We start from the raw sequence: 26,375 nt of genomic DNA on the forward strand, positions 1-26,375 counted from the left end.
TAGTTAGTTTTTTTTGTTAATCCTATTTATTTTATGCAATTGTATATGCTGTATTGTTTTTTCCCCTTTGTAAAATCTTTTGCATATTTTTATAAACTCTGCCTATTGTTCTGAATTAAATATCAAATGTAATAGTTTTGTTCTTTTTGTTCTGTAAACGGCACCCCAAAGCCTGCTACCAGAAATCAGGCGTTCATTCTGTCTGCATAAATGACTGGTGGTGGCAGCGAGTAGTTATTCGGTTATCGTGGAGTTAGCAGTGACCATACCATGGGTATATACACATATAGACATAATTCGAAATATCTAGCCTTAATGGAAACAGCTGCAGCTTCCTCCGTTAATCATCGATCAATTGCGTAATTGAAAGCTATTCGTGACAGAAACATAACACCGGGGTGGTTTAGCATGACTCCCCTGGCCATTATTTTTGACAATTGGTGGCAGCAGCAAGATCTGCGTGGTCTCTCTAGTGTCATCCTTTGACAATTGGTATCAGCGGTGAGATTCTGCTTGGTCTCTCCTGTGTCATCCCTTGACAGCGAGCTTTAGGTAATTTGGTACTAGAGACAAGATGAATACCACAGACTATAGAGATTTCTTATAACAATTGGAGCTCCATTTAACAATTTCCTTCTGACACCAATTTGTAACAGGAATGTGAATACTCAGCCATGGAAGCCCAGTACCAACCCAGCAGGTAAATTATACAAAGGAAAACAAGATAGGGATTCAGAGTGAAGTTGCACACCCCTTGAATAAAAAATGAACGCTCCTTTATTTAGAAAATTATTAAAACTTGCATGTGAAAATCCGGGTCATTAGATGACAGATATGCAGACAGAGCAACGCGTTTCAATCACAGCAGTGATCTTTGTCAAAGCTCTCATGTTGCCACCAACAACAGAGATTTATAAGTCCCCAAAGACCAATCATCAAGTTCTTCTAACTATATTTTGTCAGGTTTACTTGGTATTGCATTTTTTGGGACGTGCAAAAAAAAATGTAGTTGACTGTTTTTGTTCTACAAAAGAAATATACATATTTGTCTTTTTTCCCATTCTTCTCAATGGTATACAATACGTATTAAAGCAAATAGCAGTTTCAATACATCTAAAATGTATAAGTTTTCCTGTCTGCCACATTAAAAGCTAGTTGAGAAAAGGATTAAACACAAAACACGTATGCTTACTAAATGTATACAGATGTATCTGATGTATATATCAAAATGCAGATAGGCATAGTTTGATGTGTGGCACCCACTTACGTATGTTTTTACATATATGTCCTATGCATAGGTCTTATGTCTACAGATGTACAAATGAGTACTTAATGGTGATGAGCGAGTGTACTCGGTACTCGGGTTTTCTGAGCAAGCTTGGGTGTTCTCCGAGTATTTTGGGCATGCTCAGAGATTGTTTGAGTCGCCGCAGCTGCATGATTTGTGGCTGCTAGACAGCCTGAATACATATGGGGATTCCCTAACAAACAGGCAATCCCACATGTATTCAGGCTGTCTAGCAGTCGCAAATCATGCAGCTGCAGCGACCTCAACATAATCTCTGAACACTCCCAAAATACTCGGAGAACACCCGGGCATACTCGGGAAACCCGAGAACCAAGTACACTCGCTCATCACTAGTACCTAGCCTATGATGTTGTTTGACGCATTGATAATTTATGTTCTGATTCAGTTACCGTGTAATTTTTAATAACTTTGTCCAACACACTAAGATATGAAATTTTGCAAATCACTTTATTAGGGGATTTGTCTTCTTCATTCTAGTAAAAAATTAAATGTAATTGGCTTCCAATTCCCTTGCTTTCGTCAGTCTATTTGCCTGACTTCAGCTTAAATTATATCCGAACATACTCATTTACAGTACTTATGATGGCAGTGAAAGGGTCAGTCCCCTCCCCTCAGTGTTGTGCTTATCAGAACAATTGCGTTTTTTTGCGCTAAAAACGCTATAAAAACTCATTAAAAACGCATACATTATGCATTCTTTTAGAATGCATTCTGCAGGTTTTGTGCACATGGATGCGTTTTTTTCCGCGAAAAAAACGCATTGTGGTAAAAAAAATGAGCATGTTCATTATTTTTGCGTATTTTCTGCGTTTTTCCCGCAATTCTATGCATTTGGGAAAAAACGCACAAAAAATGCACAAAAAACGCATCAAAAACGCGTCGAAAACGCGAAAAAAACGCATGCGGATTTCTGGCAGAAATGTTTGGTTTTTGTCATTTGTTAGGAAAATTTCTGCAAGAAATCCTGACGTGTGCACATACCCGCAAATGCATCCATGTACACAAAACATGCAGAATGCATTCTAAATGATAGAATGCATAATGTATGCGTTTTTAATGAGTTTTATAGCGTTTTTAGTGCGAAAAAAAACGCAAAAAAAAGCGAAAAAACCTGAACGTGTGCACATGGCCTCAGTGACACAGAAGGTCTGATCTGAGTATGTGCCGTGGGAGTCATATATACGTGTATGTGCTGTGTGTATACATATATTTCTATTTATGTGTATGTGCTGTGTATATATATGTGTGTGTGTGTGCTGTGTTTATATATACATGTGTATGTATGTGCTTTGTGTATATAGACATGTGTATGTATATGGCGTGTGTATATACACACATTTGTATTGATGTGCTATGTGTATATATTCATATACTGTATATGTGCTGTTGGTATACATACAGTTGTGCTCAAAAGTTTGCATAGCCCAGCAGAATTTTTGCTTTCCTGGCCTTTTTTCAGAGAATATGAATGATAACACCAAAACTGGTTCTCCACTCATGGTTAGTGGTTGGGTGAAGCCATTTATTTTCAAACTATTGTGTTTTCTCTTTTTAAATCATAATGACAATCCAAAACATCCAAATGACCCTGATCAAAAGTACACATACGCCATTTCTTAATACCGTGTATTGCCTCTCTAACATCAATGACAGCTAGAAGTCTTTTGTGATAGTTGTGGATGACGGTCTTTATTTTCTCAGATGGTAAAACTGCCCACTCTTCTTTACAAAAAGCTTCCAGTTCCTGTAAATTCCTGGGCTGTCTAGCATGAACTGCGTGCTTGAGATCTCCCTAGAGTGGCTCAATGATATTGAGGGCAGGAGACTGAGATGGCCACTCCAGAACCTCCACTTTGTTCTGCTGTATAAAAATGACAGGTCGATTTGGCCTTGTGTTTTGGATCGTTGTCATGTCGGAATGTCCAAGTACATCCCATACGCAACTTCCAGCATGATGAGTGCAAATTTGCCTCCAGTATTTGCTGATAATGTGCTGCATTCATCTTTCCTTCAACTTTGACCAAGTTTCCTGTGCCTTTGTACCTCACGTATCCCCAAAACATCAGCAATCCACCTCCATGCTTTACAGTAGGAATGGTGTTCCTTTCATCATAGGCCTTTTGACCTCCCCCCCAAATGTAACATTTATGGTTGTGGCCAAAAAGTTCAATTTTAGCCTCATCACTCGAAATTACCTTGTTCCAGAAGTTTTGAGGCTTGTCTTTATGCTGTTTTTGCATATTGTAGGAGAGATACTTTGTGGCATTTGCACAGTAATGGCTTTCTTCTGGCGACTTGACCATGCAGCCCATTTTTCTTCAAGTGCCTCCTTATTGTTTGTGCATCTTGAAACAGCCACTCTGCTAGTTTTCAGAGAGCCCTGTATTTCAGCTGATGTTATTTGTGGGTTTTTCTTTGCATCCTGAACAATTTTCCTGGCAGTTGTGGATGACATTTTTGTTGGTCTACCTGACCTTGGTTTTGTTTTTACAGAGCCCCTGATTTTCCATGTGGTAATCACAGTTTGAATACTGCTGACTGTCATTATCAATTCCTTGGATATCTTCTTGTATCCCTGTCCTGTTTTATATAGTTCAACTACCTTTTCCAGCAGATCCATTGACAAATCTTTTGCTTTCCCCATGACTCACAATCCTGAATTGTCATTGGCTGGATGAAAGATGGAAGAGTCTGTCTGGATCCCAGAAACTCACTCGGCTTTTATGCACACACACTGATTATAAGCAAACAGGTCACAGGTGAGGATGTTACCTTTAATTAGTAGCCATTCAAACCCATCTGTGTCAACTTCTGTGCATGTTATCAGGCCAAAATCACCAGGGTATATGAACTTTTGATCAGGGTCATTTGGATGTTTTGGGTTGTCATTATGATTTAAAAAGAAAAAACACAGTAGATTGACATTAAATGGCTTCACCCAACCACTAACCATGAGTGGAGAAAATGTTTTGGTGTTATTATTCATATTCTCTGAAAAAAGGCCAAGAAAGCAAAAGTTCTGCAGGGGTACCGTATTTTCTGGTGTATAAGACGACTGGGCGTATAAGACGACCCCCAACTTTTCCATGTAAAATATGGAATTTGGGATATACCCGTCGTATAAGACGGGGGTCATCTTATACGCCCAGTCATCTTATACGGCGTGTGGTTCCCAGGGTCGGGTTCACGGAGCGATCCTGGATGGTTCCCAGGGTCTGAAGGAGAGGAGACTCTCCTTCAGGCCCTGGGATCCATATTCATGTAAAAAATAAAGAATAAAAATAAAAAATATGGATACTCACCCCTCCGACGGACCCTGGCTCTCAGCGCTGCAAGCGGCAGCCTCCGTTCCTAAGAATGCAGTGAGTGAAGGACCTTCGATGACGTCACGGTCACGTGAGCGGTTACATGAGCGGTAATGAACATACTTCGGATTTTACCGCTATGCGATTCCGCAGTGGGAAAATCTGCAGCATGGGCAGAGTGAAGGACCTTCGATGACGTCGCGGTCACACGACCGCTCATGTAACCGCTCACGTGACCGTGACGTCATCGAAGGTCCTTCACTCACTGCATTCTTAGGAACGGAGGCTGCCGCTTGCAGCGCTGAGAGCCAGGGTCCGTCGGAGGGGTGAGTATCCATATTTTTTATTTTTATTCTTTATTTTTTACATGAATATGGATCCCAGGGCCTGAAGGAGAGTCTCCTCTCCTTCAGACCCTGGGAACCATCCAGGATCGCTCCGTGCACCCGTACCCGGCGTATAAGACGACCCCCGACTTTTGGGACAATTTTTAGGGGTTAAAACGTTGTCTTATACACCGTAAAATACGGTATGTAAACTTTTAAGCATAACTGTACATGTGTATGCATGTGCTGTGTGTATATATAGATGTTAAAGTATGTGCTGTGTATATACATGCTTATGCTGTGTGTATCTCTACACATATGTATGCACAGTGGGCAAAATAAGTGTTTGACACACTGCCGATCTTGCAAGTTTTCACACCTACAAAGAATGGAGAGGTCTGTAATTTTTATCGCAGGTACACTTACACTGTGAGAGATAGAATCAATAAATTAAAAACACAAAATCACATTATATGATTTTTAAATATTTAAATTGTATTTTATTGCATGAAATAAGTATATGATCACCCACCAACCAGCTTGAATTCTGTTTCTCGCAGACCTGTTACTTTTTCTTTAAGAAGGCCTTCTACTCCTACCTGTGTTAATTGCACCTGTTTGAACTCGTTACCTGTATAAAACCTGCATCAATTGTAGGGAGATGGAATTATTATTATTTATTGTTATAGCGCCATTTATTCCATGGCGCTTTACATGTGAGTTGGATGTATCTATATGTCCAATGTCGTTAAAGGTCTAAAATTAGTTTGTGTAAATGCACCCTAAGTCTGTGTGCCCATGTCGCGTTTTTTATGCGTTTCTGCAGCGTTTTTTTTGCTGCAGCAGAAACGCATAAAAACGCTTAAAAACTGCATTCCCATGCAATCCTATGGGATTCCACAGTTGCTGTGCCCATGCTGCAGATTTTCCCACTGCGGAATCGCATAGCGGTAAAATCCGAAGTATGTTCATTATTTCTGCAGAATTGTGGTGATTCTGTAGCCATAGGATTGCATTGAAGCGCTCACTTTACGCATGTGGCTATGCCCACCATGCGTAAAGTGAGCGCTTCATGTGCAGATGGTACCCGGGTCTGGAGGAGAGGAATACGGACGAGCGAGAGGCGCAATAATAACGCATTGTACACGGACCATTGTTTCTCTATGGGGCAGCTTCCATCAGCTGTATATTTCTCGGACGTATTTTACAGGCTGAGAAAATCACAGCATGCTGCGTTTGTCAGCGTATTGCGCAAAAAATCTGCCAATGAAAGTCTATGGGGGCGAGAAACATACGGATTACACATGGACCATGCGTGTGACTTGCGAGAAATACGCACCGGTGTTCTATAGAAATGCCGGTAATTCAGTGCGGTGTACAGTAAAATATATGTCATTGACACACACATAAATATATAGACTGTATATATGTCTTCACGAATATTTGAGCCCATGGATCCATTCTATGTCCATTTTGCAAGACGCATCCTCGCATTGAATACGGATCACTGTTCAAGAAATTTTCTGCGTATCTCGGCCGTAAAAAACGGACTGTATTTTGATACGTTAGGTGTGACGCTGGCAAATTTCTGTAAAAGAAAAAGAATTAAAATAAAAAATAGGGATATACTTACCATCTGATGGCCCCCGGAATCCTCCTGCCTCTCAGCGGTGCACACGCAGCTTCCGTTACCAGGGATGCATTGCGCAAATCACCTGGGATGACATCGCGGTCATGCAACCGTGATGTCACAAAGGTCCTTCGCACAAAGCATCCCTGGGAACGGAATGTACCGGGAGCGCCGCTGAGGAGATCGGGGGCCATTGGAAGGTGAGAAGAACCATATTTTTTATTTTTTTAAATTATTTTTAACATTCTATCTTTTACTATTGATGCTGCATAGGCAGCATCAATAGTAAAAAGTTGGTCACACTTATCAAGCACTATGCTTGGCAAGTGTGACCAACCTGTCAATCCCCTGTTCAAAATTTCTGAGGTTGCTGAGACACAAATCTATCAAAAAAAATAACAAAAACAAAAATAAATGCTAACTGTCCTGAATGTGCCAGAATTGTCCTAATTTTTTAAGAAACAATCTTGACAAATCTGTGGTATCCTGGGCCAAGTCAGGGTAGTGTTTACATACACCGTACCCCAAATGGATGGTTTTGGACAGAGTGCAGGATGTACTAAAACTTAGCTACACTATGATACAAAAGCAAATGTTGATAACTATGTATGAAGCATATAATACAGTTTACTCTTAAAGTCACAATTTGAGATATAAATCTACCTAATTTCTTCCCACATTTCCTCCAGTGACTTATCACATAGTTTGCGAAGTATAACACAATGCAGCCTAGCTTTTGAGATCTCTATATTGAGTGAATAAACATGAAATATAGATATAAATTCTACAAAGTTTTATTTTTTCATAACAGCGACTGCTGGAATTGATCACAAGATTTGTCTTTGGAACCCATATGTTGTCTCCAAACCCACGGGCATTCTGCAAGGCAACATGGCCAGTGTGATCACTGTCAAATTCATTGCCAGTCGCAAACAGCTGTTTAGCTTTTCTAAAGACAAGGTGAGATGAGATGATCATGTAATAATTGAGGGTATGGCGTATGCAGTCTATGTCATCATTTACTATGTGCTTGTCACTAGGATCATATTTTTGCTTCTTTCTGTTTTACAAAATCTGTTATTTTTACTAATACAAAAAACACAATTTTCTCCCAACCTCAAGTCCTCGGTATTGTACATAAGACTACAGCTCAGTGAAATGCAGCCAGGATCTTGTATGTGATTTATAGCTGCAGAATATATTATCTTGCAGGTGTTGAGGATCTGGGACATTCATCATCAGATGTGCATACAACGCATAGCTGGAATCTTCCCCAAAACTCAGGAATTTCAATTGTCGTTTTACTTCTATGAACCCCACGGACGTCTGTTTCTATCTTTCAACAATCAGCTGTCCGTACTGGAGATGAAAAAAGAGGCCAGTAAAAGGGTTACAAGTCATGAAAAGTCAGTGACATGTGTTCTGTACAACTCTACATTCAAACAGGTATATTTTATTTATTATTTTTGCTTATATAGAGCCATCATATTCTACCAAGTAAAGTCTTGTCTAAAGTCCACTTTAAAGGAGGATATTAGCGAAGGGAATGAGGATGTCGAGTCCATATGGGTCGAAATTCATGGAGGGAAAAATGGTAACAAAATTCTCATTGGGGTCTGTTACAAACCCCCAAATATAACAGAAATCATGGAAAGTCTACTTCTAAAGCAGATAGATGAAGCTGCAACCCATAATGAGGTCCTGGTTATGGGGGACTTTAATTACCCGGATATTAACTGGGAAACAGAAACCTGTGAAACCCATAAAGGCAGCAGGTTTCTGCTAATAACCAAGAAAAATTATCTTTCACAATTGGTGCAGAATCCAACCAGAGGAGCAGCACTTTTAGACCTAATACTGTCTAATAGACCTGACAGAATAACAAATCTGCAGGTGGTCGGGCATCTAGGAAATAGCGACCACAATATTGTACAGTTTCACCTGTCTTTCACTAGGAGTCACAAAAACACTGAACTTTAGGAAGGCAAAGTTTGACCAGCTTAGAGATGCCCTTAATCTGGTGGACTGGGACAATATCCTCAGAAGTAAGAATACAGATAATAAATGGAAAATGTTTAAGAACATCCTAAATAGGCACTGTAAGCGGTTTATACCTTGTGGGAATAAAAGGACTAGAAATAGGAAAAACCCAATGTGGCTAAACAAAGAAGTAAGACAGGCAATTAACAGTAAAAAGAAAGCATTTGCACTACTAAAGCAGGATGGCACCATTGAAGCTCTAAAAAACTATAGGGAGAAAAATACTTTATCTAAAAAACTAATTAAAGCTGCCAAAAAGGAAACAGAGAAGCACATTGCTAAGGAGAGTAAAACTAATCCCAAACTGTTCTTCAACTATATCAATAGTAAAAGAATAAAAACTGAAAATGTAGGCCCCTTAAAAAATAGTGAGGAAAGAATGGTTGTAGATGACGAGGAAAAAGCTAACATATTAAACACCTTCTTCTCCACGGTATTCATGGTGGAAAATGAAATGCTAGGTAAAATCCCAAGAAACAATGAAAACCCTATATTAAGGGTCACCAATCTAACCCAAGAAGAGGTGCGAAACCGGCTAAATAAGATTAAAATAGATAAATCTCCGAGTCCGGATGGCATACACCCACGAGTACTAAGAGAACTAAGTAATGTAATAGATAAACCATTATTTCTTATTTTTAGGGACTCTATAGCGACGGGGTCTGTTCCGCAGGACTGGCGCATAGCAAATGGGGTGCCAATATTCAAAAAGGGCTCTAAAAGTGAACCTGGAAATTATAGGCCAGTAAGTCTGGATTATCTCAATGAGAATAACTGTTTAACTCCATATCAGCATGGGTTTATGAGAAATCGCTCCTGTCAAACCAATCTAATCAGTTTTTATGAAGAGGTAAGCTATAGGCTGGACCACGGTGAGTTATTGGACGTGGTATATCTCGATTTTTCCAAAGCGTTTGATACCGTGCCGCACAAGAGGTTGGTACACAAAATGAGAATGCTTGGTCTGGGGGAAAATGTGTGTAAATGGGTTAGTAACTGGCTTAGTGATAGAAAGCAGAGGGTGGTTATAAATGGTATAGTCTCTAACTGGGTTGCTGTGACCAGTGGGGTACCACAGGGGTCGGTATTGGGACCTGTTCTCTTCAACATATTCATTAATGATCTGGTAGAAGGTTTACACAGTAAAATATTGATATTTGCAGATGATACAAAACTGTGTAAAGCAGTTAATACAAGAGAAGATAGTATTCTGCTACAGATGGATCTGGATAAGTTGGAAACTTGGGCTGAAAGGTGGCAGATGAGGTTTAACAATGATAAATGTAAGGTTATACACATGGGAAGAAGGAATCAATATCACCATTACACACTGAACGGGAAACCACTGGGTAAATCTGACAGGGAGAAGGACTTGGGGATCCTAGTTAATGATAAACTTACCTGGAGCAGCCAGTGCCAGGCAGCAGCTGCCAAGGCAAACAGGATCATGGGGTGCATTAAAAGAGGTCTGGATACACATGATGAGAGCATTATACTGCCTCTGTACAAATCCCTAGTTAGACCGCACATGGAGTACTGTGTCCAGTTTTGGGCACCGGTGCTCAGGAAGGATATAATGGAACTAGAGAGAGTACAAAGGAGGGCAACAAAATTAATAAAGGGGATGGGAGAACTACAATACCCAGATAGATTAGCGAAATTAGGATTATTTAGTCTAGAAAAAAGACGACTGAGGGGCGATCTAATAACCATGTATAAGTATATAAGGGGACAATACAAATATCTCGCTGAGGATCTGTTTATACCAAGGAAGGTGACGGGCACAAGGGGGCATTCTTTGCATCTGGAGGAGAGAAGGTTTTTCCACCAACATAGAAGAGTATTCTTTACTGTTAGGGCAGTGAGAATCTGGAATTGCTTGCCTGAGGAGGTGGTGATGGCGAACTCAGTCGAGGGGTTCAAGAGAGGCCTGGATGTCTTCCTGGAGCAGAACAATATTGTATTATACAATTATTAGGTTCTGGAGAAGGACGTAGATCTGGGGATTTATTATGATAGAATATAGGCTGAACTGGATGGACAAATGTCTTTTTTCGGCCTTACTAACTATGTTACTATGTTACCAGCAATTTACAGACATCATCATCACTGTCCTCTTTGAGGCTTCACAATCTAAATTTCCTATCAGTATGTTTTAAGAGTGTGGAAGGAAATGCATGCAGACATGGGGAGACCATACAAACTCCTTGCAGATGTCACCTTGGTGGGACTTGAACCCAGGACCCCCAAGCTGTAAAGCAGCAGTGGTAACCAATGAGCCACCGTGCTGCTGACCATTTCAAATCTAAAACTTAAATTTAGGAAATCATCATGATTGGGTGTCATTCAAGCATGCTCTATGCCCAGGTGACTGTGTTGTGATGAGGTTGCAACAAAGAAGTGAGTCAACCCCAACCTCAATTTTCAGTTGTGTGATCCTGTTCTGTGAGCATACAACCTATAAGGGCGTTATTACATTTGCAATACTGCCCAGTAATGACAAGAAGAACACTGCAGACCTCAAGGTTTAGCTGGTGGCTGGCTTGTACTGCCAGGATATTAAGACGTAAGGCCAAGCAGTGCTCTTGACATGTGTCCCAAGTGAAGGAAAGCACTGACCCTACGCTAGTCTACATGGTGCACACTAAAAGTGAAGCCCAATTAGAAAACACCATTTTAGGATTTTTTTTCAAAGTGTAATTTGACAAGGAAAAATAGTAACACAAAAAAAGATTATAAAATATAAATACTAGAAGTCTCTTTCTAACAGATTCTGATGCAGGTGGATTTACTCTTCATTATTTCCTTCATTGATTTTCATTTTTATTCTTGGCTAAATACAATTAAACTAAGGATGTTATATAAATGTGTGTAAGTCTTGCAGACCAGTTTATTTTTCACGTTTAAAAGCACTAGAGTGGGTTTACTTGCTGCACAACATATGTCTGATAATTGCCTCCTGAACGTTGTACTAATCTACAGTGCCGTAATGCCAATTCAATGAATGCTGAACATTACAGTTTCAGAAGTTGGGTAGAGTTGTTTTACTCTTGGATTCATCATAACCATTGTACATTCAGTAGAGGCTAAAGTGCTTACACAGTTAAAGAATAGTTACATTTTAAACATTTTGCTTTTTAAAAAGGTGTTCAGCAATTCATTGTTTGCCTATGTAATGCAGCATAGACATATACAGTTAGGGCCAGAAATATTTGGACAGTGACACAAGTTTTGTTATTTTAGCTGTTTACAAAAACATGTTCAGAAATACAATTATATATATAATATGGGCTGAAAGTGCACACTCCCAGCTGCAATATGATAGTTTCCACATCCAAATCGGAGAAAGGGTTTAGGAATCATAGCTCTGTAATGCATAGCGTCCTCTTTTTCAAGGGACCAAAAGTAATTGGACAATGGACTCTAAGGGCTGCAATTAACTCTGAAGGCGTCTCCCTCGTTAACCTGTAATCAATGAAGTAGTTAAAAGGTCAGGGGTGGATTCCAGGTGTGTGGTTTTGCATTTGGAAGCTGTTGCTGTGAGCAGACAACATGCGGTCAAAGGAACTCTCAATTGAGGTGAAGCAGAACATCCTGAGGCTGAAAAAAAAGAAAAAATCCATCAGAGAGATAGCAGACATGCTTGGAGTAGCAAAATCAACAGTTGGGTACATTCTGAGAAAAAAGGAATTGACTGGTGAGCTTGGGAACTCAAAAAGGCCTGGGCATCCATAGATGACAACAGTGGTGGATGATCGCCTCATACTTAATTTGGTGAAGAAGAACCCGTTCACAACATCAACTGAAGTCCAGAACACTCTCAGTGAAGTAGGTGTATCTGTCTCTAAGTCAACAGTAAAGAGAAGACTCCATGACATTAAATACAAAGGGTTCACATCTAGATGCAAACCATTCATCAATACCAAAAATAGACAGGCCAGAGTTAAATTTGCAGAAAAACACCTCAAGAAGCCAGCTCAGTTCTGGAAAAGTATTCTATGGACAGATGAGACAAAGATCAACCTGTACCAGAATGATGGGAAGAAAAAAGTTTGGAGAAGAAAGGGAACGGCACATGATCCAAGGCACACCACATCCTCTGTAAAACATGGTGGAGGCAACGTGATGGCATGGGCATGCATGGCTTTCAATGGCACTGGGTCACTTGTGTTTATTGATGACATAAGAGCAGACAAGAGTAGCCGGATGAATTCTGAAGTGTACCGGGATATACTTTCAGCCCAGATTCAGCCAAATGCTGCAAAGTTGATTGGACGGCGCTTCATAGTACAGATGGACAATGACCCCAAGCATACATCCAAAGCTACCCAGGAGTTCATGAGTGCCAAAAAGTGGAACATTCTGCAATGGCCAAGTCAATCTCCAGATCTAAACCCAATTGAGCATGCATTTCACTTGCTCAAATCCAGACTTAAGACGGAAAGACCCACAAACAAGCAAGACCTGAAGGCTGCGGCTGTAAAGGCCTGGCAAAGCATTAAGGAGGAAACCCAGCGTTTGGTGATGTCCATGGGTTCCAGACTTAAGGCAGTGATTGCCTCCAAAGGATTTGCAACAAAATATTGAAAATAAAAATATTTTGTTTGGGTTATGTTTATTTGTCCAATTACTTTTGACCTCCTAAAATGTGGAGTGTTTGTAAAGAAATGTGTACAATTCCTACATTTTCTATCAGATATTTTTGTTCAACCCTTCAAATTAAACGTTACAATCTGCACTTGAATTCTGTTGTAGAGGTTTCATTTCAAATCCAATGTGGTGGCATGCAGAGCCCAACTCGTGAAAATTGTGTCACTGTCCAAATATTTCTGGCCCTAACTGTACGTAGGAGACTCTACATTAAAATTGCTCTTTTAGTTGGATGTGCCAGTTCTGGGTTCATTACCATCTCAATTTCTACTTCTCCTCTGATATGCTTCCTCTTATACAGACTACATTTACCATAATGCCAAAGTCTCATCACAATGTTCTTGCTCCTATCTAATGGAAGCCAATGATACATTATTGACATAGAGCTACAGTTCCTCCATGTATATGGATCGCCCCGTCTAGGCATTGGGGTACTCGGTACCGGGTCCTTCGGTTCTCAAGGGGGATGTCACGGTGACTGACCCGGTCCGTGGTCCTAGGGACGTCCATCTTAAAGGGGAAAGGTCTTTAAAGGGATAATGTTCGTGACGCCACCTGTGGTATTTGGTCTGGGTGACCAACGCTGCTTAGGGGTCCACTGGGGTGATGTTAAGGAAGCTAGATGGTATACCTTCCCACAGGTGAAGTGTGTCCCCAGGGCTTCCCAGAGTGTAGATGGTGGATTGTTGTGAGTTTTGTTTTTGGGCTCCCTCTGGTGGTTACTGATGGTACTGGGTGATTTGTGTTCTGCTGTCTCTGGTGTCCACCTGTTCTATTAGGATTTGGGAGTTTCCTATTTAACCGGGCTTTCTTGTCATTTCCCCGCCGGCTATCAAGGTTATCAGAGTGTTTTGTTACCTCAGCTTCTGGCTTCTGTAATCTTCAGGACAAGCTAAGTTTTGATTTTCTTGTTCCACGTTTTGCTTTATTTTTTGTCTTGTCCAGCTTGCATATAATTGTCTCTTTGCTGCTGGTTGCTTTAGTGGGCTGTAATTGCTCCTCATGTTCCATGAGTTGGATCATGAGTTCAAGTAATTACAGGATGGTTTTTTGAAGGGTTTTTTGCTGACCGCACAGTTTACTTTTGTATCCTCTGCTATCTAGTTTTAGCGGGCCTCATTTTGCTGAATCTGTTTTCATACTGTGTATGTGCCTTCCTCTCATTTCACCGTCATTATATGTGGGGGGCTGCTATTTCTGTGGGGTATTTCTCTGGAGGCAAGAGAGGTCTGTGTTTCTTCTAATAGGGGAAGTTAGATCTTCGGCTGGTGCAAGACGTCTAGGATCAACGTAGGCACGTTCCCCGGCTATTGTTATTTGTGTGTTCAGGTTTAGGGTCGCGGTCAGCTCAGGTTCCATCACCCTAGAGCTCGTTGGTGCTTGTCCTTTTGTGATTCCCAGCCATTGGAATCATGACAGTATAGCCGGCCAAAATGTTTGGGCTGAAGTAGGAGGAAAAGTAGTCTGAGGAAGTTTTTTTTTTTTTTTTTTTTCTCTCCTCTGAGGTTGCTGCCTAGCCTTAATTGCAGCCAGGCTGATTTTTTTTTTTTTCCTCCTCTTAATCCTTGAATGGCTCTGACCTTAGCTGTTTATCATGGACGTCCAGAGTTTAGCTTCCAGCTTGAATAATCTTGCTGCTAAGGTTCAAAATATACAAGATTTTGTTGTACATGCTCCTATGTCTGAACCTAGAATTCCTATTCCAGAGTTCTTTGCTGGAGATAGATCTAGTTTTCTGAATTTTAGGAACAATTGCAAGCTGTTCCTTTCTTTGAAATCTCGCTCTTCTGGAGACCCTGCTCAGCAGGTTAAGATTATTATATCTTTCCTGCGGGGTGACCCTCAAAATTGGGCATTTGCATTGGCACCAGGGGATCCTGCGTTGCTTAATGTGGATGCGTTTTTTCTGGCATTGGGTTTGCTCTATGAGGAACCTAACCAGGAGATTCAGGCTGAAAAAGCTTTATTAGCTCTCTCTCAGGGGCAAGATGAAGCAGAAATATATTGTCAAAAATTTCGGAAATGGTCAGTGCTTACTCAGTGGAATGAGTGCGCCCTGGCTGCAAAGTTCAGAGATGGCCTTTCTGAGGCCATTAAAGATGTTATGGTGGGGTTCCCTGCGCCTACGGGTCTGAATGAGTCTATGACTATGGCTATTCAGATTGATCGGCGTTTACGGGAGCGCAAACCTGTGCACCATTTGGCGGTGTCTTCTGAACAGGCACTTGAGACAATGCAATGTGATAGAGTTCAGTCTAGAAGTGAACGGCAAAACTATAGGCGGAAAAATGGGTTGTGCTTTTATTGTGGTGATTCAGCTCATGTTATATCAGCATGCTCTAAACGCACAAAAAAGGTTGATAAGTCTGTTGCCATTAGTACGTTACAGTCTAAGTTCATTCTGTCTGTGACTCTGATTTGCTCATTATCATCCATTTCCGTCGATGCCTATGTAGATTCAGGCGCTGCCCTGAGTCTTATGGATTGGTCATTTGCCAAGCGATGTGGGTTTAGTCTTGAACCTCTGGAAGTCCCTATTCCTTTGAAGGGAATTGACTCTACACCTTTAGCTATGAATAAACCTCAGTACTGGACACAAGTGACCATGCGTATGACTCCCGTTCATCAGGAGGTGATTCGCTTCCTGGTATTGTATAATTTACATGATGTTCTAGTACTTGGTCTGCCATGGTTACAAACTCATAATCCAGTCCTTGACTGGAAAACAATGTCTGTGTTAAGCTGGGGATGTCAGGGGGTTCATGATGATGCACCTCCGATTTCTATCGCTTCATCTACTCCTTCTGAGGTTCCTGTATTTTTGTCTGATTATCGGGATGTTTTTGAGGAGCCTAAGCTCAGTTCGCTTCCTCCTCACAGGGATTGCGATTGTGCTATAGATTTAATTCCTGGTAGTAAATTTCCTAAAGGTCGTTTGTTCAATCTGTCAGTGCCAGAGCATACTGCTATGCGGGATTATGTTAAGGAGTCCTTGGAAAAGGGACATATCCGTCCATCTTCGTCCCCTTTGGGAGCAAGTTTTTTTTTCGTGGCCAAAAAAGATGGGTCCTTGAGGCCTTGTATAGATTATCGTCTTTTGAATAAGATTACCGTAAAATATCAGTATCCTTTGCCTTTGTTGACTGATTTGTTTGCTCGCATTAAGGGGGCTAAATGGTTCACTAAGATTGATCTTCGGGGTGCGTATAATCTTATACGAATAAAGCAAGGTGATGAGTGGAAAACTGCATTTAATACGCCTGAGGGCCATTTTGAGTATTTGGTAATGCCTTTCGGACTTTCTAATGCTCCTTCAGTCTTCCAGTCCTTTATGCACGATATTTTCCGTGAATATCTGGATAAATTTATGATTGTGTATTTGGATGATATTTTGGTTTTTTCTGATGACTGGGAGTCTCATGTTCAGCAGGTCAGGAAGGTGTTTCAGGTCCTGCGGGCTAATTCCTTGTTTGTAAAGGGCTCAAAGTGTATCTTTGGAGTCCAGAAGATTTCTTTCTTGGGGTATATTTTTTCCCCTTCTACTATTGAGATGGATCCCGTCAAGGTTCGGGCTATTTGTGACTGGACGCAGCCTGCATCTCTTAAGAGGCTGCAGAAGTTCTTAGGCTTTGCTAATTTCTATCGTCGTTTTATAACTAATTTTTCTAGTGTTGTTAAGCCTTTGACGGATTTGACTAAGAAGGGTGCTGATGTTGCTGATTGGTCTCCTGCGGCTGTGGAGGCCTTTCGGGAACTTAAACGCCGGTTTTCTTCTGCTCCTGTGTAGCGTCAGCCTGATGTTTCGCTTCCTTTCCAAGTTGAGGTTGATGCTTCCGAGATTGGAGCGGGGGCGGTTTTGTCACAGAGAAGCTCCGATTGCTCGGTGATGAAGCCATGTGCGTTCTTTTCTAGAAAATTTTCGCCCGCTGAGCGGAATTATGATGTGGGTAATCGGGAACTTTTGGCCATGAAGTGGGCATTTGAGGAGTGGCGTCATTGGCTGGAGGGTGCTAGACATCGTGTGGTGGTCTTGACTGATCACAAAAATCTGATTTACCTTGAGTCTGCCAGGCGTCTGAATCCTAGACAGGCTCGTTGGTCACTGTTTTTCTCTCGTTTCGATTTTGTGGTTTCATACCTGCCAGGTTCAAAGAATGTGAAGGCGGATGCTCCTTCTAGGAGTTTTGTGCCTGACTCCCCTGGAAATTCTGAGCCCACTGGTATCCTTAGGGATGGGGTGATTTTGTCGTCCGTCTTCCCAGACTTGCGACGTGCTTTGCAGGAGTTTCAGGCAGGTAAACCTGATCGTTGTCCGCCTGAGAGACTGTTTGTTCCGGATAGTTGGACCAGTAGAGTCATCTCCGAGGTCCATTCTTCTGCGCTGCCAGGTCATCCTGGAATATTTGGTACTAGAGACTTGGTGGCCAGGTCTTTTTGGTGGCCTTCCTTGTCGAGGGATGTGCGTTCTTTTGTGCAGTCTTGTGAGGTTTGTGCTCGGGCTAAGCCTTGCTGTTCTCGGGCCAGTGGATTGTTGTCACCTTTGCCTATCCCGAAGAGGCCTTGGACGCACATTTCCATGGACTTTATTTCGGATCTCCCTGTCTCTCAAAAAATGTCTGTCATCTGGGTTGTGTGTGACCGCTTTTCTGAAATGGTTCATCTTGTACCCTTGCCTAAGTTGCCTTCCTCCTCTGAGTTGGTCCCTCTGTTTTTCCAGAACGTAGTTCGTTTGCATGGGATTCCGGAGAACATCGTTTCTGACAGGGGATCCCAGTTTGTGTCTAGATTTTGGCGGACGTTCTGTGCTAAGATGGGCATTGATTTGTCCTTTTCGTCTGCATTCCATCCTCAGACGAATGGCCAGACGGAGCGAACTAATCAGACCTTGGAAACTTATTTGAGGTGTTTTGTTTCTGCTGATCAGGATGACTGGGTTACCTTTTTGCCGCTGGCCGAGTTTGCCCTTAATAATCGGGCTAGTTCTGCTACCTTGGTTTCTCCTTTCTTTTGTAATTCGGGGTTTCATCCTCATTTTTCCTCTGGTCAGGTGGAGCCTTCTGATTATCCTGGAGTGGACATGGTGGTGGATGGGTTGCATCGGATTTGGAGTCATGTGGTGGACAATTTGAAGTTGTCCCAGGAGAAGGCTCAGCAGTTTGCTAATCGCCGTCGCCGCGTGGGTCCTCGACTTCGTGTTGGGGACTTGGTGTGGTTGTCTTCTCGTTTTGTTCCTATGAAGGTCTCTTCTCCTAAGTTCAAGCCTCGGTTCATCGGTCCTTATAGGATCTTGGAAATTCTTAACCCTGTGTCGTTTCGTTTGGATCTCCCGGCATCGTTTGCTATTCATAATGTGTTCCATCGGTCGTTGTTGCGGAGGTATGAGGTACCTGTTGTTCCTTCGCTTGAGCCTCCTGCTCCGATGCTGGTGGAGGGAGAATTGGAGTATGTTGTGGAGAAGATCTTGGATTCTCGTGTTTCCAGACGGAAACTCCAATATTTGGTCAAGTGGAAGGGTTATGGTCAGGAGGATAATTCTTGGGTGGTTGCCTCTGATGTTCATGCTGATGATTTGGTCCGCGCTTTTCATAGGGCTCATCCTGGTCGCCCTGGTGGTTCTCGTGAGGGTTCGGTGACCCCTCCTCAAGGGGGGGGTACTGTTGTGAGTTCTGTTTTTGGGCTCCCTCTGGTGGTTACTGATGGTACTGGGTGATTTGTGTTCTGCTGTCTCTGGTGTCCACCTGTTCTATTAGGATTTGGGAGTTTCTTATTTAACCGGGCTTTCTTGTAATTTCCCCGCCTACTATCAAGGTTATCAGAGTGTTTTGTTACCTCAGCTTCTGGCTTCAGTAATCTTCAGGACAAGCTAAGTTTTGATTTTCTTGTTCCACGTTTTGCTTTATTTTTTGTGTTGTCCAGCTTGCATATAATTGTCTCTTTGCTGCTGGTTGCTTTAGTGGGCTGTAATTGCTCCTCATGTTCCATGAGTTGGATCATGAGTTCAAGTAATTACAGGATGGTTTTTTGAAGGGTTTTTTGCTGACCGCGCAGTTTACTTTTGTATCCTCTGCTATCTAGTTTTAGCGGGCCTCATTTTGCTGAATCTGTTTTCATACTGTGTATGTGCCTTCCTCTCATTTCACCGTCATTATATGTGGGGGGCTGCTATTTCTGTGGGGTATTTCTCTGGAGGCAAGAGAGGTCTGTGTTTCTTCTAATAGGGGAAGTTAGATCTTCGGCTGGTGCGAGATGTCTAGGATCAACGTAGGCACGTTCCCCGGCTATTGTTATTTGTGTGTTCAGGTTTAGGGTCGCGGTCAGCTCAGGTTCCATCACCCTAGAGCTCGTTGGTGCTTGTCTTTTTGTGATTCCCTGCCATTGGAATCATGACAGTGGATGGTGTGAGGCGCAGTGAAGAACGAGGACTGTTATGAACTGGTGATTTAGAACCACAATGGACCTGGTGGTAAAGAGCACTGAAAATGACCTGATAGTTACTAATAACATAGGACGAGCTCTGAGACGTGGGAACTCTGCTGACCGCAATCCCTAATCCTATCACACCACACTAGAGGTAGCCGTGGAGCGCTCCTGACCAGACCTAGGCGCCTCGGGCATAGCCTGAGAAACTAGCTAGCCCTAAGATAGAAAAATAAGCCTACCTTGCCTCAGAGAAATTCCCCAAAGGAAAAGGCAGCCCCCACATATAATGACTGTGAGTAAAGATGAAAATACAAACACAGAGATGAAATAGATTTTAGCAAAGTGAGGCCCGACTTACTGAATAGACCGAGGATAGGAAAGATAGCTTTGCGGTCAGCACAAAAACCTACAAACAACCACGCAGAGTGCGCTAAAAGACCCTCCGCACCGACTAACGGTACGGAGGTGCTCCCTCTGCGTCCCAGAGCTTCCAGCAAGCAAAACAAACCAATATAGCAAGCTGGACAGAAAAAATAGCAAACAAAAGTAACACAAGCAGAACTTAGCTTATGCAGGGCAGACAGGCCACAAGAACGATCCAGGAGAGAGCAAGACCAATACTGGAACATTGACTGGAGGCCAGGAACAAAGAACTAGGTGGAGTTAAATAGAGCAGCACCTAACGACTTAACCTCGTCACCTGAGGAAGGAAACTCAGAAGCAGCAGCCCCACTCACATCCACCAAAGGAAGATCATGGACAGAACCAGCCGAAGTACCACTCATGACCACAGGAGGGAGCCTGACCACAGAATTCACAACAGAGGACACAAGGGTGCAGTCTCTTTACCTTTTTACTGAAGGCTTCAGCATCCACAGTCCAAAGCACCAGATCACAGGACAGGCAGAGTCCGGCCGGTTTGGAGGCAAATCCAGAGTCCCCTTAACCAGGTGGAAATCAGTAGCCTTCCTCTAGCGCCTAGGTGTTGTAGTACCTTACTGCTGAGCTTCTCATAAGGTCCTCACAACTGTTGTAGATGTTCTAGATGTTGTGTCTCTCTCTGTCCCCTGGATGGATAGGACAAACCCGTATGACCAGTGGCGTGAGGCTTTTTACAGGGACTCTATCACGCCCCAGCCTCTCGTGGGTGCTGCCTTGCCTCCTGGGTATAGGGCGGGCAGGTTGCGTGGAATTAGCTGTCCTGACAGTCTCTGGAGAAAGGCATAAAGGACTGTTGCTCCCTCGGTGTTCCGGCTACCAGATTTCTGCGCCTCAGAAGGAGGCAGCCTTTGTAGGGCAGAACTCCTCCTGGTTTCCTCTTCTTTTGCTATGACTTCTCCTCACGCTTTGCAATACAGTTCTCCGTTCGTGTTTTTTTCTGGAAGCTGCCGCACGTGGGGCAGGTGCAGCTCCGTGGCCTTCTGTCTAGGCCTCTGACAGGATCCCACCCCTGTCAGGGACCAACTGCCTGAGCGAAGCTCAGCCAGCTTCTGCCCTGAGCAAAGCTCAGTCAGCATCTGCCTAACTTTCTATCCAGACCACCAGTTTTACGTAATTGTGAAGAGTGCCCTAATAAATAGGAGCATAGCTCCCCCTGGTGGACTGGAGTATGAAGTGTGTTGTGTGTTGGTGTTATCTGGTAGTGAGATCTCCTTTATTGCCTTCAAACATAACATCACTCCCCCCTAGAGGAAAATGACATTACTGCAACGACCAGGACCCTGGGGCGCTGCACATACAGGTGAATCTCAGTGTATTTTATGTGATGTATATACAGCAGTTTCTGGGTATCCAATGTGATCTATATACAGAAGTCTTTGTATCCTATATGTTGTATACAGCAGAGTCTCAGTGTACCTTATGTGATGTATATAGGAGAGCATGAGTGTATCCTACGTGATGTATATTGCAAATGCTCAGTGTATCTTATGTGATATAAACAGCAGAGCCTCTCTATAGCTTATGTGATGTGTAGACAGGAATCTCAGTGTATCCTATGTGATGTAGAAGCAGAGCTTCGGTATATTTAATGTGAATTATATATAATCTCAGTCCAGTGTATCCTATTTGATGTATACAGTAGAGTCTTGATGCATCCTGTGTGAAATATATATAGCACAGCCTCAGTATGTCCTTTGTGATATACCGTATATACTCAAGTATAAGCCGACCCGAGTATAAGCCGACCCCCCTAATTTTGCCACAAAAAACTGGGAAAACTTATTGACTCGAGTATAAGCCTAGGGTGGAAATGCAGCATTTACCGGTGAATTTCAAAAATAAAAATAGATCATTATTTCCCCATAGCTGTGCCATATAGTGCTCTGCACCGTTCATATTTCCCCATAGCTGTGCCCCATATAGTGCTCTGCACCGTTCATTTTGTCCCATAGCTGTGCCCCATATAGTGCTCTGCACCGTTCATTTTGTCCCATAGCTGTGCCCCATACTGTGCTCTGCACCGTTCATTATTGCCCTATAGCTGTGCCCCATATAGTGCTCTGCACTGTTCATTTTGTCCCATAGCTGTGCCCCATATAGTGCTCTGCACCATTCATTTTGTCCCATAGCTGTGCCCCATACTGTGCTCTGCACCGTTCATTTTGTCCCATAGCTGTGCCCCATACTGTGCTCTGCACCGTTCATTTTGTCCCATAGCTGTGCCCCATACTGTGCTCGGCCCCGTTCATTATTGCCCCATATCTGTGCCCCATTGTTATGGCTGGCAATCAGGCAACACAGCGTGCAGTAATCAGCGCACATACAGAGATCTGGCAATAACCCAAAACAATAGGACGAGCTCTGAGACGTGGAATCTCTGTAGACTGCAGTACCTGATCTATCCTCACACAACTGGAAGCAGCAGTGGATTGCGCCTATCAACTACCTATGCAACTCGGCACTGCCTGAGGAGCTGACTAGCCTGAAGATAGAAATACAAGCCTGACTTACCTCAGAGAAATACCCCAAAGGAATAGGCAGCCCCCACATATAATGACTGTTAGCAAGATGAAAAGACAAACGTAGGAATGAAATAGATTCAGCAAAGTGAGGCCCGATATTCTAGACAGAGCGAGGATAGCAAAGAGAACTATGCAGTCTACAAAAAACCCTAAAACGAAAACCACGCAAAGGGGCAAAAAGACCCACCGTGCCGAACTAACAGCACGGCGGTGCACCCCTTTGCTTCTCAGAGCTTCCAGCAAAAGATAATAACAAGCTGGACAGAAAAAACAGAAAACAAACTAGAAGCACTTATCTAGCAGAGCAGCAGGCCCAAGGAAAGATGCAGTAGCTCAGATCCAACACTGGAACATTGACAAGGAGCAAGGAAGACAGACTCAGGTGGAGCTAAATAGCAAGGCAGCCAACGAGCTCACCAAAACACCTGAGGGAGGAAGCCCAGAGACTGCAATACCACTTGTGACCACAGAAGTGAACTCAGCCACAGAATTCACAACACCCCATATACAACGCTGCTGCTGCTGCAATAAAAAAAAAAAAACACATACTCACCTCTCTTGCTTGCAGCTCCCAGCGTCCGGTCCCGGCGTCTCATCCCGGCGTCTCCACACTGACTGATCAGGCAGAGGGCGCCGCGCACACTATATGCGTCATTGCGCCCTCTGACCTGAACAGTCAGAGCGCAGATTGACGCCGGGAAGATGGAGCGGCGCCCGGCGGCTGGAACGCGGACAGGTGAATATTACATACTTACCTAGTCCCAGCGATCCTGACGCTCACTCTGACTGTCACAGCTGGTCTTCGGTGCCGCAGCTTCTTCCTCTATCAGCGGTCACCATTACCACTGATTAGAGAAATGAATACGCGGCTCCACCCCTATGGGAGGTGGAACCGCCTATTCATTTCTCTAATGAGCGGTCCCACGTGACCGCTGAAGAGGGGAAGAACTGCAGCACCGAAGACCGTGGGACAGTAGGGACAGCGCCAGGATCGCCGGGACTAGGTGAGTATGCCTCAGCGCCCTCTCCCCCTCACCCGCCTACCCTGCCACCCACCGTGACTCGAGTATAAGCGGAGAGGGGCACTTTCAGCCCAAAAATTTGGGCTGAAAATCTCGGCTTATACTCGAGTATATACGGTATGTCACAGTGTCTTATTATATCCTGTGTGTTGAGTATACCACAAGATCTGTGTCTGCGATGCGATATAAATAGCAAAAATTCACCACACACTCTAATAGAATGATTTGCAACCATCTGTGGAATTTTATTTTAGACAAAGAAAAAAAAAGTGCCAAGTTACAAAAATTGGTCCAAAACCCAGTAGAGACACCCGACGTTTCGACCCTCCCGGGTTTTAATGGAATGGAGGCCCGGTATAGTCCTGTGCAATAGAAAGCGTTGCTTTTTGTATGTGATATATTTTCCGTGTCTGGTAAGATATACGTATTGTTTCGTACTTATAGTCAGAATAGTGCCAATCATTGGTGGCCAATGGTGGTAACGGTGTCCTGAGGCTGTAGAACCGTCCTGGATATGCTTGCCACCAATGATTGGCACTATTCTGACTATAAGTACAAAACAATACGTATATCTTACCAGACACGGAAAATATATCACATACAAAAAGCAACACTTTTGTACGGCTATTCCCTAACCCTGGCTCCCATTCCTTTTGAACCCAAGTAAACCCCATGATTAAGACCCGGGAGGGTCGAAACGTCGGGTGTCTCTACTTTACTGGGATTTGGACCAATTTTTGGAACTTGGCACTTTTTTTTCCTTTGTCTAAAATATAATTCCACAGATGGTTGCAAATCATTCCATTAGAGTGTGCGGTGAATTTTTGCTATTTATTTCAGGGACCACCAAGGTCCGTTCTACCAGCACCTCGCTTCTACAGTAACCTAAAGTGCACACCAAAACCTACTCTACTTGAGATGTGATGTGTTGTGAATTCTGTGGCTGAATTCACTCCTGTGGTCACAAGTGGTACTGCAGCTTCTGAGCTTCCTCCCTCAGGTGTTCTGGTGAGCTCGTTAACTGCTTCATTACTTAACTCCACCTGATGCTGCTATCCTTGCTCCTTGTCAATGTTTCAGTGTTGGATCTGAGCTTCTCCTGATTGTTCCTGTGACCTGCTGCTCTGTATAGCTAAGTGCTTTTTGCTTTTTTTGTTGCTTTTTTTCTGTCCAGCTTGTCTTTTGTTTTGCTGGAAGCTCTGAGACGCAAAGGGTGTACCGCCGTGCCGTTAGTTCGGCACGGTGGGTTTTTTTTGCCCCCTTTGCGTGGTTTTGCTTTAGGGTTTTTTGTAGACTGCAAAGTTCGCTTTACTGTCCTCGCTCTGTCCTAGAATATCGGGCCCCACTTTGCTGAATCTATTTCATCCCTACGTTTTGTCTTTTCATCTTACTCACTGTCATTATATGTGGGGGGCTGCCTTTTCCTTTGGGGAATTTCTCTGGGGCAAGTCAGGCCTATTTTTCTATCTTCAGGCTAGCTAGTTTCTTAGGCTGTGCCGAGTTGCCTAGGTAGTTGTTAGGCGCAATCCACAGCCGCTTTTAGTTGTGTTTAGGATAGGATCAGGTGTGCAGTCTACAGAGTTTCCACGTCTCAGAGCTCGTTCTTGTATTTTTGGGTATTTGTCAGATCACTGTGTGCGCTCTGATCGCTAAGCACACTGTGTTTCTGGATTGCCTTCATAACACCTGTCATTAGCAAACATAACAGTACAAGGAGCCCAACTAATGATTCTCAATAGAGGGAAAGAAAAAGTTCTGACATCATTTTTTTTTTTTTTCCCCTAGACATTTGGGTGATTCTGGACACAGGTGTGGACATGGATATTCAGGGTCTGTGCTCTTCAATGGATAATCTCGTTATAAATGTACAAAAAATTCAAGATACTATTGATCAGAAATCTATGTTAGAACCAAGAATTCCTATTCCTGATTTGTTTTTTGGAGATAGAACTAAGTTTCTAAGTTTCAAAAATAATTGTAAGCTATTTCTGGCCTTGAAACCTCATTCTTCTGGTAATCCTATTCAACAGGTTTTGATTATTATTTCTTTTTTGCGCGGCGACCCTCAAGACTGGGCATTTTCTCTTGCGCCAGGAGACCCTGCATTGAGTAGTGTCGATGCGTTTTTCCTGGCGCTCGGATTGCTGTACGATGAGCCTAATTCAGTGGATCAGGCTGAGAAAAATTTGCTGGCTTTGTGCCAGGGTCAGGATGATATAGAAGTATATTGTCAGAAATTTAGGAAATGGTCAGTACTCACTCAGTGGAATGAATCTGCGCTGGCAGCTTTGTTCAGAAAGGGTCTCTCTGAGGCTCTTAAGGATGTCATGGTGGGATTTCCTATGCCTGCTGGTTTGAATGAGTCTTTGTCTTTGGCCATTCAGATCGGTCGACGCTTGCGCGAGCGTAAATCTGTGCACCATTTGGCGGTACTGCCTGAGGTTAAACCTGAGCCTATGCAGTGCGATAGGACTATGACTAGAGTTGAACGGCAGGAATACAGACGTCTGAATGGTCTGTGTTTCTACTGTGGTGATTCCACTCATGCTATTTCTGATTGTCCTAAGCGCACTAAGCGGTCCGCTAGGTCTGCCGTCATTGGTACTGTACAGTCCAAATTCCTTCTGTCCATTACCTTGATATGCTCTTTGTCGTCGTTTTCTGTCATGGCGTTTGTGGATTCGGGCGCTGCCCTGAATCTGATGGATTT

General features: G+C 43.1%; 1 protein-coding gene across 1 annotated transcript in view; it reads left to right on the top strand.

Annotated features, from left to right (window-relative positions):
• WDR49 (WD repeat domain 49) overlaps positions 1-26,375 on the top strand; it is a 279,492-nt gene that overhangs the window by 40,495 nt on the left and 212,622 nt on the right. Inside the window, exons 6-7 of the mRNA XM_069727387.1 lie at positions 7,382-7,530; positions 7,783-8,016. Coding sequence (XP_069583488.1) covers positions 7,382-7,530; positions 7,783-8,016 — 383 coding nt within the window. The remainder of the gene's footprint in view (positions 1-7,381; positions 7,531-7,782; positions 8,017-26,375) is intronic.

This window comes from Ranitomeya imitator, chromosome 5, assembly GCF_032444005.1.
Source record: "Ranitomeya imitator isolate aRanImi1 chromosome 5, aRanImi1.pri, whole genome shotgun sequence".
NCBI lineage: Eukaryota > Metazoa > Chordata > Amphibia > Anura > Dendrobatidae > Ranitomeya > Ranitomeya imitator.